This window comes from Pezoporus flaviventris, unplaced genomic scaffold (assembly GCF_033815535.1).
Source record: "Pezoporus flaviventris isolate CSIRO_AGI_PZ_B2104156 unplaced genomic scaffold, CSIRO_AGI_Pfla_v1 ptg000066l, whole genome shotgun sequence".
Classification (NCBI taxonomy): Eukaryota; Metazoa; Chordata; class Aves; order Psittaciformes; family Psittacidae; genus Pezoporus; species Pezoporus flaviventris.
The window spans coordinates 2,112,491-2,130,414 of NW_026892614.1; the positions used below are offsets into that span (position 1 = coordinate 2,112,491).

At 37.6% G+C, this 17,924-nt stretch overlaps 1 protein-coding gene across 4 annotated transcripts in view; it reads left to right on the forward strand.

Moving 5' to 3' along the window:
- The window catches only part of BTBD9 (BTB domain containing 9), a 184,867-nt gene that overhangs the window by 94,010 nt on the left and 72,933 nt on the right, over positions 1-17,924 (forward strand). For all 4 annotated transcript variants that reach the window (XM_061470924.1, XM_061470922.1, XM_061470923.1 and 1 more), the window contains one exon: positions 8,129-8,236. In XM_061470924.1, the coding sequence (XP_061326908.1) occupies positions 8,129-8,236 (108 nt within the window). The remainder of the gene's footprint in view (positions 1-8,128; positions 8,237-17,924) is intronic.

A 17,924-nucleotide genomic window follows, 5' to 3' on the forward strand; every position in this document is an offset into this window, starting at 1 on the left:
GGTGAACTAAACTTTTAGTTACCAAGAAATTATAATTGTATAATTGGCAAGTGTGTATGGCCAATTAAAAAAAAAAAATGAACCCGAGTATCGCATAATTTTAAACTAATAGGCATTTAGTGACGTGTGTGGTATTGCACTGTACTGATACACAGTCAGAATGTCATCTGTCCTTGTGAGCTTTCCTGCATGTGTAGTACAAACAAGATGAGTAGCTTGCCATAAAAACGAGCAATACAAAACATTATCATCTAGGGTATCTTCTGACAGAGGAGACTACCTGCATTTCCTAGAGATGGAAATGCTAATGCTATGTTATCTTTTCCTTCTTGTGTCTGCCTAGAAGAATTAATGGTTTAAGTTGCAGCTACATCTGTTGCTATATCACAAGCAGCCAAGGGAAAGACGCCCCTTTGAGAGTGGAAGTGAGGTTTCGCTGTGTGGCAGCTACAGCTTTGGCAACGGTCTAGAACATGTCCTGTACTGTGCAATGCTAAAAGTGGTGACTCTTTATTTAGCACCAGGAAATCTGTGACCGGAACAGAAATCAAATTATATATAAACATAGATTAGGGCAAAAAGTCTTCAATATTTTATCTTGATGAAAGAAGATTTTTTTGAACTGAGTGTCTTCCACAGCTGCTTGAAATGTTTTCATTGACTGTTTTCCTGTGGTTTGTTTGCTTGAAAATTCCCTTGATCTCACCTACCCACCTAATAGAAAAAAATTTCCCGGAGCAAGGCTGTACATGCTGGCTGAACACCGTGACTGCAAAATTGGAAAAATTGCTCTATCCCCAGAAACTGAGTCATTTCACCTGTGGGTTTGGATTATAAATCAGTAATTAAGAATTAAAGTACGTACCTTTTAAGTTCAGAGACATGAGTGTGCCATTGAATATATTTGTAGCAGACAGAGTAAACATACAAGCCTTTGAAAAAAGCATAGTAGCTGCTTTTAGTCTGTAGAATTCAGAATGCTGCTCGGGGAAAGCCTCCAAGTCAGAATGTGTAACCATGGCAACTAAATTCCAAGTATGAAAAAAGCAGAACTCTTGGTACTACTCAAAGATGATTTAGAACTGCATAAGAATTTACTGTTTCAGGAATGGATCTTCTGTATGCATGTTTTCTGCAGAAGTCGTCCCATTGTCTTTGAATCTTAGAACCATTCAGGTGGGAAGAGATTTGAGGAATTCCAGCCTGTTCCTCTGATGAGGGTCAGCTATGAAGAAAGACCATCCTACTGAAGGCTTTATGCACTTGGGTCTTGAAAACCTCCAAAGAAGGAAATTTCTGAACTTCTCTGAGTGGCCTGTTCCAATGTTTAATTATCTTCACAGTGTACTTTTAGGTGTTTTTTTTTTATTTTTCATGGTGTTCCTGTTCTCCTATGCCTCTTGTCCATCTGAAACATCCTGTTTCAATTTTTGACCGTTGTCTTGTTTTTCCCATTCTGCACCTCAGTAAAGAGCCTGGCTCAGTCTTTTTGATAACCTGCTTTTCAGGTATTAAAAAGAGCTGTTAGGTTCCTCTCCAATCCCAACCCTTCTTAGGCTAAACAAGGCAATTTCCTCAGCCTCTTGTGCAGTGCATGTTCACCAACCTCCTGACCATCTTGATTGTCCTCTGATGGACTTGCTCAGATGTATCAATGTTGTATTTGGGTCCAATATGAGATGCAGTATACCAGATGTGATCTAACAGGTGTCAAGTAGAGTAGAACAGTCTGTTTCCCTTATTCTGCTCGTTCATTTGCTGTTGCTGTAACTCCAGATGCTGCTAGCCTTCATTGCTGGGAAGGTAGACAGGCAACTAATAGCATCTTCTGCTCAGTATGACTTCCATGTCCTTTTCAGCACAGCCAGTCAGACTGGAGCATTTACTATTACAGTGGATTAGCCTGTATGAGGTGTAGGACTTGGCTTTTGATCTTTCTGGATTTGATGAGATTCTTGTTTTCCTGTGCCATTAGTCTTCCCAGAGGCTGGTAATCAGTCCTCCTGAATGGCAGCCACGCTCTGGAATTTATCAGTTGCATCCTGCAGTTTGCCGTTGTTTGCAAGCTTTATGAGGGCCCATTCCATCTCCTCGACCAGGTCATTGATAAAGATATTAAACAGGATAGGTCCCAGAATAGACTCTGGAGGAGCTCCTTTTCCATGCGGTACATGGATGATGTACTGTTGACCATTACCTGCGGAACTAAACAAGCAGGCTCATTTTTACCTGTGATGTAATCTATGTATCTAAACTGTAAAATCCCCACTTGGATACAGGAATGCTATAGGAGGCCATGTTGAAATGTGGTTAATGTCTAATACTTCTTCAGGTATTTGTATGTGGATTTGGAGCATGGTCTTCCACACCAGAATTTACTCAGAAATTCTGGAACAGATGTGATGATATTCTGTGCTCAGTAGTATTTCCTAATAGAAAAGACCTGAAAAACATGGGGGTTGGACTAGATAACCTTTAAAGGTCTCTTCCAACCCAAACTATTCTATGATTTTATTTTAAAATAGGTGTAACTGAATACTGTCTTTTAGACAATTTAGAAATTAAATCATTTTTCTGTTTAAGAGGTTTGTTTTATTAAGACTCCTACTTGGAACAGTTAACAGAGAAATCATTACTTTAGGTAGGTTTTTCCGCATTGTTGCCAGTCTGGACAGAAAATAACATTGATATTTTTCCCCTTTGAAAAGGCCTTTATCAACGACAGAAAACCTATTATATTTAATTAGGAACAGAAAGAACAGCAATCGGTATATTTAGCATAGCAAACATACTTTAACTTCTAAATGACTAAAACTGTAATATTGAAAGGTTGCCCTATCACTATAGCTGTCTAACTCACCCTGCGTTTATTTGCAATAGAAGTGTAATACTATCTTTGACTGATAACTTCATTGTTTTTTTTTTTTTTTCCTATAAATATAAAAAAAAAAGGGGGGGGGGGGATGGGTCCCAAACAACCAACCCCAAACAAAGAAAGATAGGACAATGTCGGTTATAATATATTTGGCGGATGGAGACAGAATTTTTCTGTACCATAGTTGTTTTCCTGTTAGAATAAATAGAAATATTTTGCATTTTATAAAAGTCGATTAACCACTTAGCCCATTTTATCTATTCGGAGACTATTACTAATATGAATACATGATAGCCAACTGTTTTATTGTTCATATTCAGAGTAATTGTTAAATTACAAATGATATCAATTAGCTTTAATGTGTTTTCTGTTTGCTTATACCATCATCAATACATCTCTTATGCTTTCTAATTTTCCATACCACTTCTGCATATGAAGTTTTTCTTTGCTGCTCATTTTCTGTGCTTGACAGTGAAATCGTAAGTCAGAATAAATGATCATATAAGCACATAGCAACTATGCAGGACTTTTGTCTCCTTTGTAGTGTCTTGACGAGAGATTGGTTTCCTGCAAGATAACTACTGAAACATAAATATCTGCAGAAAATGAAAGGGGATTATAGACAACCAGAGGCAAAAATGCAAAGAATTGTCCAAAAAAGAACCACCACCACCTCTTTCCGTACCATTTGGGGTTTTATTTGTTTCCTCAACTTTCCACAAGTGATGCTACTTATGTTTTAATTTCTGTCTTTTTGATTTCTGTAAATATGTAAGTGGATTATGAGCACAGTATTATCAAATATTTATACTGTATGTGGTAACTACTGTCTTGCAGTATTCAGGAAGCAGGTATCATGTCAGGTGTAGGGCTGTTACTGTTTTGTATTCTGCTAACACCTTGTGTATATGTAGTTATATAGCAGTCTGAACTAAACAGTAACAATATTTTTCTACAGAAATCTTTCTTAAAGAATAAAAAGCAAGCAGAAACAGCATAAAATGCTTTTCTCAGTACAGAATAATCAATTGTAGGGCAACACATGACATTTAGGGAAATACTGTTAAAAAAGTACTATAGCTTCTTTTGAGGTAACAGCCAATATGATTGTCTGACACCTGTAATATAAAATTCTATTTATATTTGAAAAACTTTGATTTTATATAATGGGGTATTGTCAACATGTGATGCAAGTAACAGCACCATTTTAAATGATTAACATGCTCAGACTTTATGCAGAGAAGTGGCATGTGAGATTCAGACTGGACATGAGGAGGAAATTCTTTACAATGAGGGTGGTAAAATACTGGCACAGGTTGCCCAGAGAGGTGGTGGATGCACCATTCCTGGATATTTTCAAGACCAGGCTGGATGTGGTTCTGAGCAACCTGATCTAACTAAATATGCCCCTGCTTATTGCAGGGGTGGTGGACTAGATGACCCTTGAAGGTCCCTTCTAGCCCAAACTATTCAGTGATTCTGAGAGAAATGTGTTTAACAAAGTTGCAAGGAATGAGCTGGAAAAAGCTTTGTTCTGCTTTTCCTTCTCAATCATGAGGGCATGATTTACTAACAAGAGCTAATTTAGCTTTTTATTCTAATATTGAAAGTCCTAGGAACATGGGCAATTTTGCTATAGACAGATGCATTTCCAATGACTTTAGTTCAGACTTTTTAAGTGGAATATTCTGCTTCCTGTGATTTAGTATCCATCTTAGCAAAATATTGCTTCTTTACAAAAGCTTAGCCTGGTAGTTTGCGTGGAATGTGTTTCAAAGATTACTCTAGCTGGCATAAAAAGTGGCTTTTGTGCTCAGTGTGCACTGGTGAATATTCATGTAATCACCTGAAAGTTTTTCACTGCTTATCCAGGAAGGCATTTCATGCAGAGTAAATACCAAATAGGTTCTGTCACCAGCCACCCTCCCCAGTCTCTCCTAAGAAAGCTACTGCAGGGAGGTGAAGAAAGAACTTTTTGTTTTCTTTCACAAGCCCCAGAGAAACAAAATCTACCTTTAGCATTCATGTGAAGTCACTTTGGGAAAGATTCTGCCAACTTTAATTCACTCATTGTTTGGTTTGTAATAATTCTTAGCCATATGTTTTTTTAAACCTATTTAACTTGGGCTAGGTTGTTTTGGGAGAGTGCAATTATTCACATTCTTAAAAGGAACACATCTGTCCTGTTAGCCTTTTGCTCTGAAGCTGAGCCAGTTGTGTTTTAATTACGGTATCGTTAGTTGAAATTACAATCATCAGTGTGCTTCTGATATTCAAACTTTTGATCATAGCTTTGAAAACATGCATCAAGGAAACAACACTGAGCCCCATGATGAAAAGAATCCTATCAAAAAATACATATTAAAATCACATTTTGTTAGCCTTTTAAAAATAAAACAAATTCACGTATGTTTTTCATTTCTTTCTTTTTATCATTTAAAAGATTTTGTTTATATATAGTTATTAAATTAATTTGGGATTTGTTGATTACTAGTACTTTACAAATTCAGGATTTTAATCCATAAACTTTTTTGTATTATTTTTTAACAGAAAATATTACTTTGTTTATTCTCTTGAGTATTTAGAGATCTTCAAGCAATAGAAAAGCATAATAGGGAGGATCTGATGAAGCAGGGGGAGATGAGTTGAAGTTGTGTGGTTTTGTTTTGTGGTGTGGGATTTTTTCCTTTTTAAGTCTTTCATGACACTACGGGCAATTATTGTTTACTTAGCTCTGAATTTTTTAATTTGCAAATAGACACTATTAATATGTGCTAAAAGGCTTAAGTGTTTTATTTTAGCTTCTTAAAGCTATTTTTGATAGCATATCGTTTTTGATAATGAGTTGGGTTCAGTTGAGAGCATCAAAGGAATTTATTTTAAATCTGCATGTCCAGTAGACTTGATTCCAAATGCTGGGATTTGAATGCATTTGAAACACTGAATGCATTCAAAGCGTTTCCAAATGCTTTGAATGCTGGGATTACAAAACCTAAAGAAAAAGAGCTGAACCAGATTGTTTTGATAAAAAGGTAATCGCATTGCTTTTTTAGGGCAAAGATGTAGACACATGTGTCCTTAATAACCAAATTCTGAAGGTGGTCCAGCTGCTGCTTGGGACAGCTTAAAATCCTTCTATCTGTAAAAGGAAGGATTCTGCATCCAACAACTGGCTAGGTCGTTTTTTGCATATTGGGTTTTTTTAAAGCTAGAAGTGAGCGATCTTATTTTGCAGTTATATTCCTCCCAGAAGAGGTAGCAGCTGAAAGCAAGAAAGACTTTCTCAACTGGAAGAAAGGAATTTATAATATAGGACTTAGGTATTCTTCTGTAAAACAATTAAAGAGAGACAGCTTGAAACTCTGTGCCAGGGAAATGTCTGTAGTGTGTCTCCGCTATTTCCATTGACAATCAATGCATGCTTATCTGTTGCATTTTGAAAAATGCAGATCTGTGGTAGTTCTTCCTCACAGCTGGGGAAAGAGCCTAGCTTAGCTGTATTACCTGGCTGTCGCAATTCTGTGTACATGTGGCTCTACTTACTCTCATTTAGGTCATCGTTGCGGTTATAGCTGTTTTGGATAGCCATGCTTCAGTTATTACAGCAGGTTCATTTGCTCCTGTAACAAACAGCCAGACTTAATCAGCAATCTTAGTAAGCGTTAGCTAACTTTCACCAACAGGATCAAGCAGCTGGTAACAGACAATATGTTGCAGTGGAATATTTATTTTTCATTGTTGTATTGAGTAAGGATTCAGAGAATAAGAGTTTTAACAAAAAAAAAAAAAAAATCAACAAACCTTAATTTTCCAGAACAGGCTTCATCTGGATAGTTCAGTTAGATTGTTACAATTCCAAAACTTTGGGTAAGCTGGAGAGAGAGCATTATTTCAGATAATGGTAAATGCAGCATGCTGGTTTTGCCTCTAGTCACCTCTAATTTAAATAGAAAAGATTTTTCAGATTTCGGTTTTGAGATCACATTTGTCATTGAGTTTATATGGAAACAATAAGAACAGCACTTAGTTTTTTTCTAAACTGTACTCTGCTGATCAGTGGAGTTACAAGTGGTTTATGTAAAATGTAGGCAAATCCTTATCAATCAAAATATAGATAACATTTAACTGCTTCTAAAAAACAAATTGCAGAAGTGTCTGACACTGTTCGGGCCAGTTCATTGCCCCTGTAAAAACCCTCTTTTCATTTCTGGATGCTTTATTGAAAAAAAAGGATGCTCCATATTGATTTGCAAACATGCTGGATAGAATTTTTTATGGCTTTTGCCAATGAAGGCATTCTGTGCTGGATATCATTCTTAAGTACACATATCTCAGTCCCACCCACTGAGGGGAAGAGGCAAGGTTATTGGTTGTGCTTTAATTCTTCTCCTTAGAAAGAAAACTAAATAGAGGAGTAATGTTGAGGTTTCAAACGTCTCTTACATGGTGATTATCTCTTACAAGGGTGATAATCACCATGTAAAGAGAAAAGGAGCAGAAGATACAACATTTGCCACATGTGCTTTTTGAGAATTACGCACTTAAATCGCATCCCTGATGCTTTAGATCTTTCTCTCTGAGAGACAAGTATGAAAACTGAACACTGTTCAATACGTCAGTTAGTGCCTTTCCCAAAGAGCTGCGTGTTTGTTAGAATGAGTTTGGAATGAGTCCTTGAGGCCTCGTATTTTCTTCCTTTTTCTTCTGTCTTTTTAGCAGTATGGTCAACAGTTCATTGCCTTTTTCCTCATATCATGATGAACGAGGACTGGGAATCCCAATTTTCCTACTTGCCATTTTTGTTTAATATTTCTGTTGTATTTAAAAAAGAAAAGAATACAGTTAAAAAGACATCGTAATTTTTTAGTCACCCAAAACTTTTTTCTTTCCCTGCTTAAGTTGCCCTTTCCAAACAGATCTTTGATTCAGGTTTAAAGCAGCCAATGCCACATGCCAAATAAATTAGTTTGTTATTGTCTTTCAAGTAAATGAAAAGTAATTATATTAATGTAATAGTTTAATGTTGGTAAGGTAGTTATTATAAAGCTGAAGTCTGTTACTGGCCTTAGGTTAATAAGATTAGAGACACTCAGGTTTGAGATGACAGAAACAGTAAAGACCTTGCTGAGTGTTAGAGGCATATTCAAAAAAAAGAAATAGCTAAGTTTTAAGAGGAGGAAATTCATAACTGGATAACTTAAGCAGCTTGGTTTAATGCTTATTTTACTTATCACTCAACTTCTTCATATTTAGGTTGCTTCTTTGGGACTGTGATGATCGGAGCTACAGCTATTACATTGAGGTTTCAACAAATCAGCAGCAGTGGACTATGGTGGCTGATCGCACAAAAATTTCCTGCAAGTAAGTTACTTATTTGCTCAAAGTCAGAACTGAAAACTGTTACTGGGTTTGGGTTGTTGGTTTCTTTTTATTTATCCTTTTGTTCACTACTTACATAGATGACTTTTTGATTATGAAAATGTTGAACATTAGATGACCTGTAGATAATGAACTTTAGACCCTTGAATACAACTTTAAGAGGTAACAGCTTTTAGTGTGGTTGAATATTGAGACTTTCAGATCAGAAGCAAGTTCTGAAGATCCACATCAGTACTGGATCTTCAGTCAGTCAGTTTGATTGTTCATTCTCAGAAGTAGTCTGCCTCCCATATCCTTGGGTTTGTGATAACTGGAAGTTAAACCGTGTTTCTTGCAAGTTCACGTGTTTATTGTGACCGTGGTGTCAAATTCCCCTGCCTTGAGAAACCTGGTAGGAGAGGAAATAGAGTATGCTTGGTAAAAGATTTTCTTGTTCAAATGCCTTTCTCCCTTATCAAAGCACATAAATGTATTGTAGGATATTTGAAGGGGTAGGGAGAGTGAGGGTAGGGACCAAATCGTAACAGATTAAACGGTTACCTAAGCTTGACCTTGTCTCTGTTCAAAAGCAGAGTACCTGACTTGCATGCACTGACCACTCTACTTTTGAACAGAACCCTTCCTTAGAAAAAAATGCTTCTTAAAAAGCAATTAAAGTGAAAAATTGTTTCATTTTCATTTGTATACTTAAGTCGGAAGAAATAATGAGTGAATACTCTTCACATGTATTCTCTCTGTTGTCTTTTCTGCAATTATTTGGTGTGCTGATAAAACCTATTCTTGTAGTATGAAAGAATAATTCAGTGTTGATAGTCATCTTAAACCATTTGGTAGTTTAAATTACAAGTAAAGAATTGCCCAGATACTTAAATCCCATTCTCATGGGACTGAAAAGATAGGTTGCAAATTTATACATCACATATCCCTAAGACAGGTATGCTCATCAGTCAGTGAATGTTGATAGGTTATGGTCTTCTGGCTGATCCCCAGGGAAGCTCAGACTTAAAATCTTATTTCCCTCTTTTTCCCTGAGTCAGGTTTCCATAGCATATGCTTTCCTTCCTGGGACAAAACTGAAGTCATCAGCTCATTTGGAGACATCCCCACCCATCCTGTATTTGTGCTAACCGAAAACAAAAAAATTGCTTTCACAAATTCAGAGACATAGCTCAGTTTGTCATGTGGAGCAAGAGAGTTATTCGGTCCTTTCTAGTGACGCTGCAGGTACTCATTTTTCTAAAGTTGATATTCTGTCTCTTAAGAAATAATGCAGTTCAAAGAGGGGTTACAGTGCTGTCTAGACAAGTTGGTGAAGGAGAACTTGACACGTCCTTTCACTGTCTATAAAGGGCAGAGTATTGATGAGCAGAAAACTGGGGTTCTGCCTGCAGCTCTGGAGAAAGAGTAAAGGAGATTTAATCATTCTCAGAGGCATCTCAGCATAGTAGATAAATTTCATCTCTTTGTCTGCCTACAGCAGTGGGAGCACTGAAAGGCTGAAGCCACAAAAGAGAGAGACTCAGAATCTTTTTGCATGCTCTCTTTGCACATTTTGATACTAATAGCCTGTAGCAGTCTAAGGGAGCACTTGCTTAAGTATGTACAGTGCAGGTGGAATTGCTGATTGACTGCCCAGTTCAAATATCTACTCACCATGTTCAAACCACTTTTTTTTAAAGAAAAACCTTGGAAAAGTATAGGTGCATCCCTGAAATAAAGATAGATACCTTCTCATAGTATACTTCAGTATTTCAGTTCAAAACAGGTGCTCTGGAAGTTCTCTAAGCTGTGGCTTCAAGAACTATTTTCATGTGTATTAGAGAATTGTATTTTGCCTAATTTCTGGCTCTGACAGAGATGCATCTAGATGGCAGAAAGCCAGTCTTTCATCTTGAAGTCTACATATTTACAGTGTCCCAGCACTGTCTGTAACTGCCTGCTCTAAACAAATACAGAGACCTGGTCCTGAAGCTTACAATTACAAAAGCTCAGTGGACTCCAGAACAATTCAATTTAACAAGGACTAGAAAAAATTAAAAAGCAGCAATTTATAAAAAACCTCTGTGAAAGTTTTCTGTCCTCTGCAGTTATATTTAAAGACTGTCTCATCTGTAACTGAGATAAGTAAAAAAGTTTGTGCCCTACCCCCTTATCCACCCTCCCAGTTTTCAGATGATTTCTTTGCATTCAACAGCACTTTTTCATGTTCAATTTAAATCTCTTGCCCTTTATGATCAGCAGATTGGATGGGGTATTTTTTCAGTCAGACCACCACAAAAACGAAAATGTTTTAAATATGTTTAATTTTCTGTTCAAGTAGGATTTGCAGAAGTGCTGAAATGACTTCAGCCCAAATATTTCTTGAATTGTAATGGCAGGTTGATAACTCTAAATACTAAATAAATAAGTATGTGTATCATTTTAAAAATATATATAAAATAATATAGGTATATTTAAATGTTAATTATGTTAATGAGATATATAAAAAGTACTGTATAACTTCCAAATGTTACAAAGGGTAGGACTGCTCTGTAAGGTAAGAGAGGATCATAATTGCATACCGTCAGAGCTTGACCACTTTTATTTTACAAAAAATACAGAAGTGTTGTACTATGACTTACAAAGCCATGCTATTAGTGCTTAAAACCAATTGAATGTAGAATGGAAGAGACATCATCATTCAGTGACTCATGCACTGAGTGAAGACCCTCATTTAAAATTGTTGGGTAAGGTTTTGATATGGTGATGGAGACAAGAGAAGAAAATTGAACCAGTCGCTGGTAGGAATATGTGAAGAGCTGACTTTTTTTAATTTAATTTCTATAATATTGTAAAATACCCAGCTCAAAACAAATTGAGAATGTAGGGGTTTGCCACGAAAACAAGCAAGTTATTTTTATTTTATGTAATTTTAACATCAACAACAAGCAGAGGACTTGAAGAGCTGGATTTTAACCAAAATTAAAAGATGCTGTAATAAGGCAGAGGTGGTGCAGTTTGTCTAATTTGCTGTCATAGTACAATGATAAAGATACTACTGCTGAATGCTGGGTTCCTGTCTCTGTCCTTCCTCTTACCATGATTGCAATGGTATTTTATGCAAACAGCTTCAATAGAGAGAAATCTGCCAATGAATGCCTTTTAGTCAAGTCATTCAGGCACTCCCCAAAGAAAAGCAAGAATCAAACTCATGCACTGTGTCTGTATTTGTCTCACCATGAGGTGAGTCAAACAGTTAAAGGTTTCCTGTGTTCATGAATTTGCCTTAGCCAGACTACAGCATAATGGGGTGGAAGCTACACTAGCCTTTGTTTTCTGTATGTTAATGAATGTTGCAGCCCTCTCTCACCTGGAAGAAACAAACCGAATACTTTGCTCATGTGGTCAGAGTTTGCAACTATTTTTTCTCTTGGCCAAATTCTAATTTTTTTGATGAATACTTGGACATTGCAGCTTAAAAGGGTCTAATCCTACAGAGGTATAAAAATTGTCTTAGGCTTGTGTGTCTTTGTTTAAAGAAAATGAAAGAACACATGTCCTTGTGTGGGACTACGATTGCTGGTTTCATTGCAAGCACCTCTCAGCAGCAGTCAGTTAAGAATCATTATACTTGTATTTGTGTCAGGTTAAAATATTAATTCCTTCCAAAACGTAAAGTCCAAATTATGTCTGTTTCTCTTCTGAATTTTCAAGATGTGAGTACAGTCTAAGTGGTTGATAAGGTGTTGAAATACCAGTTTTACCTTTTCTGGTATTAGTCCTGTGTTTAGTATGCTGCAGCAGACTCCAGAAGAATAACTCACTTGCTTTTCTGTGTTTTAATATGCTGCAGTAGCAAATGAAAATGGATTGAGTTACAATACAGAGAACTTCACTGGGGCCCACATTTGAAAAGGTAGAATACTTGCAATGAGAAAATTTTTTTGCCAGTAGTATTCTCTGTTCACTTTCCTGTCTTCAAAGACATGTGTGTAAGAGTTGCTTCCTTTTCTGTTTGCTGCCTGGCTTTCTGTCTACCCAGTCTTTCAGTGGAATTACAGTCTTCTGTGAAAGTCATTTGTGTGCTGTCTCGCAAGTATCCCATGAGGTCTCCAAATCATTTTGCTGAATCCCTGTCACAAGGGGTAGGATAGACCATAAAGGCAGCAAACACAGACCTCAACAGACACCTTTGATGATCAGTAAATGGCAAACAAACTGATGGAAAAGAAAATTAAATTATGTTTGAATATTATATACTGGTTTTGACAATCTACTGAAGCATGAACTTCCCCTTTAAACTATCAGTATGCTGCTTTGGATTGTTTTAACGGTATTTTCAATGTAGTATTTTGTGTAAATTAATAATTCAGTGCTCAAAGACAGGAACTGACAGGCTACTCCTAACCTCCTCTTCTCCCAGTTTTAAAAAGCTGAAAACAGAAACTGGATGTCTGTTATCTTCACAGGGGAAGCTTGCATACCTTCCCTAAGTGAGAGCCAATTAATGCATGCTGGTTGTGTAATTGTCAATTTTCAAATGCTTTACAGAGGCTATGTTTTTTTCTTTCCACAATAAGCTGTTTTTCTCTACACAGTATGACAGTAATGAAAAACAGTCATGTTCCCATCTATTTTTTAAAACGTTTATGATAAGTGGGCTCGAGCATGTTAGCGTTAAACGGTAGAGACCTGAACTTGTTACAGGAATTTGCTGACAAAGAGTGTGAAAGTCAAAGGAAAAACAGAAGATACAAAAGGCCAAGAAGGAGTCAGACCTCAGAGTTAAAAACACTTTTGATAAAATAAGCCATGTAAAGACAAATACAAAACTGCCTATCACAACAGTTACCAACTCAGTATCATTCTTTAAAGTTCTCTTGTGTACTTACTGTAAAATGGATCTAAGCCATTGGCAGCAGACACGCCATGTTCAATTCCCCAACAGTAAAAAAGGATTTAATACTCTGGTAAACTTTGGGAGAGAATGTATGTTGTTTATTGGTGGCCAGTTTTACAGGAGTTGGTATCAACTGTATGGAACAGTTTTATGAAGGGCATGATTTAATTTTTGGAAGTTCTATAACATACTGCATTATATCTTCTTTTTCTTCTGCTGATGGACTCACTGTTTGTTATTCAGAGTATACTGCTGACATGATAAATGTGTACAAACTTCCAAACTGAATTTCATGTTTCCACTCTTATTATCTTTTTATCATATAATAGCTATTCCAAATCCTAAATTCTCAGCTCAGTTCCCCTCAAGTTTTTTTCTATAGTTTTTGTAGGATTGTAATTAGTACTTTCACATGAAAGCCTTGTGGGGTGTGGATGTCTTCTGATTTTTCAAGAACAGTTTTTAACTTTGAGGTTTACTACTCTTCTCCACAGTTTCATATTTCTATCCTATGATGTACTGTGTGCATTTCCAGTTTTAAAGCACTGCTATATTTGCTTTGATAATAAATCAAAGAATGCCTAAAGAGATCTAGGTCATGCATCTGAAAAGTTCTACATCACTTTTCAGATATGCAGAAAAGTGTTTCCCATGTTGTCCAAGTATTTCAAGTGAGAAAATACTTCTGCTTTACACTGTGTTAGTGTAGGCAAACTCAATTTGGAATTTTTTTTTATGCGTATACTTTTGTGAAAGCAGGTTAATACCTATCATAATGTGATTATTTCTTTCTCTATAGAGATAATATTTGAAGTATGTGAATTTCTTTCTTTGTAACTGCACATGGCACACTTCATCCTGTTTTACATGAAGTTAATTTCACAGCAAAACTTTTCTTGGACCTCTTCCTTCAAACAGTGTATTTCAACCGTAGTTCACCCTATTTTACGTGAAGCAAATTTCACAGCAACTCTGTGAAATCCAGATGCCTTCTCCAAGGTTGGTGAACTCACTGTATCCACAGTGGTGAAATACAAAGCTGAAACATACACAAGCACGATGTCTGGGAAATTACTACATTGTTAGGCTCAATTTCAGGTCTCACTTCACAAAAACAGACTGAGGGTTTTCATTAATCTGCTCATTATGCTGCTAGTAATGCTTACTGGAGTAAGTCAGACAGATATAAAGGGTCATTTTGTGTAATTATTGAGCTTAAAAGCCCTGAACGATAGCGGCATTGAAGTGCATGTTTTTCCTTGTGTTTATCTGCTCCTATTTTGAAAGATTCTAATAAGGCAAAGAAGAAAGGGGCTTCAGCTTCACAGGCCTGCCTTATTAAGCACGAAGAATTAAGATTTCACAGAGAGAAACCAGATTTCTATTGCATTTCAGAGTGTTAGGTGTCTCTCAGAAGTGTGGAAACTCTGCATCTAGCATTTCATTTGGTAGCTTTTATTTTAGCTGAGCCTAAATCGATTGAAGAAAGATCTAGCTTCATTTATGTTTCTTAATCGTAATTCGGGATCACAAGAACATTTTCCAGCTATTAATTTCTCTCTCCCCCCCACAAACACACACACTTCTACCTTCAGTTCCTTGTGGTTGCTTTTCAGCCACAAATATGCATGGATCTTTTGAATGAGCCTTGAAGAGAGTAGCAAGGACTTGCAAAGTGCCATGTCTTAGGCTCCCTAGAATGTTTTGCCATACATTTATTTCCTTTCAGATCTGTGTGTGCCATATTTGTTGAAGTTTTCCTTTGCTCTGTTGTGCTTTTCTCTTTTTGCCATACGGCTGGGATGTTCTCAGCTCTTCTTCATCCACGTTACTGTAAGGAGACTGTAGAAAACATCCAAGTAATTTACATCAGTTAGGATGTTAGCTCAGTTCTGCTTTAGAGAAAATAAGCAATACCAAGTAATACCCATATTATCAGTACTTGTTTCTTCTAGGTATTGGATTTTTCTGCCATGCTATTCTAAACTTGAATGTCTCTTCGGAGGCTAGTGAAAAATGTCAAGCTAATGATATAATTAATGTATGTATTATTACTTGATAATATATCATCTGGACAAAATACTTTTATATTTTTTCAAAGCAGTGATAATTAAGTATGTGAAAAATATCTGCTGCAGCCTTCTACTTAAAAGTCAAAGCAAACGTTTTTTTCATGAATTATTATTCATTATTGCAATTATTTTTATTATTACATTAAAGTTTCACTAGACATTACTTTCCAGTCATAGAATCATAGACTAGTTAGGGTTGGAAAGGACCTTAAGATCATCAAGTTCCAACCCCCCTGCCATGGGCAGGGACACCTCACAATAAACCATGTCACCCAAAGCTCTGTCCAACCTGACCTTGAACGCTGTCAGGGATGGAGCATTCACAGCCTCCCTGGGCAACCCATTCCATTGCCTCACCACCCTCACAGTAAAGAACTTCCTCCTTATATCCAATCTAAACTTCCCCTGTTTAACTTTGAACCCGTTACCCATTGTCCTATCACTGCAGTCCCTAATAAAGAGTCCCTCCCCAGCATCCCTATAGGCCCCTTTCAGATACTAGAAGGCTGCTATGAGGTCTCCACACAGCCTTCTCTTCTCCAGGCTGAACAGCCCCAACTTTCTCAGCCTGTCTTCATACGGGAGGTGCTCCAGCCCCCTGATCATCCTCGTGGCCCTTCTCTGGACTTGTTCTAACAGTTCCATGTCCTTTTTACGTTGAGGACACCAGAACTGCACACAATACTCCAGGTGAGGTCTCACAAGAGCAGAGCAGAGGGGCAGGATCACCTCCTTCGACCTGCTGGTCATGCTCCTTTTGATGCAGCCCAGGATACAGTTGGCTTTCTGGGTTGCAAGCACACACCGCCCTCTCATGTTCATTTTCTCATTGACCAACACCCCCAAGTCCTTCTCCGCAGGACTGCTCTGAATCTCTTCTCTGCCCAACCTGTAGCTGTGCCTGGGATTGCTCCAACCCAGGTGTAGGACCTTGCACTTGGCATGGTTAAACTTCATGAGGTTGGCATCAGCCCACCTCACAAGCGTGTTAAGGTCCCTCTGGATGGCATTCCTTCCCTCCAGGGTATCAACCGAACCACACAGCTTGGTGTCATCGGCAAACTTGCTGAGGGCGCACTCAATCCCACTGTCCATGTCAACGACGAAGGTGTTAAACAAAACTGTCCCCAACACCTATCCCTGAGGGACACCACTTGTTACTGGTCTCCAGCTGGACATTGAGCCATTGACCACAGCTCTTTGTCTGCGGCCATCCAGCCAATTCTTTATCCACTGAGTGGTCCATCCATCAAATTGATGTCTCTGCAGTTTAGAGACAAGGATGTCATGCAGGACAGTGTCGAACACTTCGCACAAGTCCAGGCAGATGACATCAACTGCTCTACCCATCAGTTCTGTAGCCCCATCATAGAAGGCCACCAAATTGGTCAGGCAGGATTTCCCCTTAGTGAAGCCATGCTGGCTGTCACCAAGCACCTTGTTGTTTTTCATGTGCCTCAGCATGCCTTCCAGGAGAATCTGCTCCAAGATTTTGCCAGGCACAGAGGTGAGACTGACTGGTCTGTAATTCCCCGGGTCATCCATTTTCCCCTTCTTGAAAATGGGGGTTATATTTCCCTTTTTCCAGTTGTTGGGAACTTCACCTGAATGTTGAGTGGCTTTGCCTTTTTGATTCTTGTCAGATAAATTTCTAAAGCTTCTGTGATAAAATAGAAAAATTTCAAGTTGTACTTCTTAGAAGAGATTACAGTGATTAAAATTCAAGTATAAGCTAGTTCTCACTATTTATGGATAACAACTGCTTCTACTGTAAGCGCTAGGCACAGGCAGGGGTTTCAGTCAATGTATTTTCATTCTTCTTTGAAGAGTGAAAAGACTACTGAAGGAGACAGGCTGCCTTAATTGTTTTATCAACCACTAAGTATGCGTGATATTCAGATATTTATTGTTTGTGTGTTCATTCATTCTTTTTCTGATTGTCTTACTTCCTGGATCAGTAGTCATAAAGCATCTTCGGTTTTACCAGGAGGGGATTTATTTTTTTTTCCATATTGTGAAAGTGCATGGAATATGGTTTACCTGGTTCCTGGCTGCTACAGTCATTCTTGCATATTCTGCTCTAGCATTCTTTCATCTATGTTTTCATCTCTGCAACTGCTTATAGCAACTGAATCTGAGCAAGACCAGCTGCTGCCAGAATCAGCGATTTTGTACTCCTTGTAAATCACCATGATGATGCGGCATGGTGCTTTCATCCCAAGCTGTTGGTGTCAATATCTGTTTGAGACATGGCCTCCCTGTAGATTTCTTATTTCCTGTTTTGATGCCTGTGACTTATAAGAACATACTAATCTAGCATGCAGTTACAGTTGTTTTGTCAAATTTGCATTCATTGATGACATTTAGTTTAGAAGTTATCAATGCAAAGTCATGGGTTGAATGACCAGAGTTGTCCTTTGCAATATGTACAAGCATATAGTGCTCAGAATTGCCTTCCTCTCTGACAGAGATTTTTCTCACTCCCTGTCACTAAGCAATGGAGTAAAGACTTTCTTGCTCACATATTTGAGATCTTGTTTGAGTACCCAGTTTCTAGAGCTTTTCAGTAAGACTTTTTGTTGTAGTTTCTCTTGTCTTTCTTAAAGTCAATATGAATTTAATTTATTTTGCCAGTTACTTTACGTGCACTTTGATGTTTTATGCCAAATCTGTCATTCTGAGACATCAACCATATCACTGGCTTTTTGTTGCATGTTTT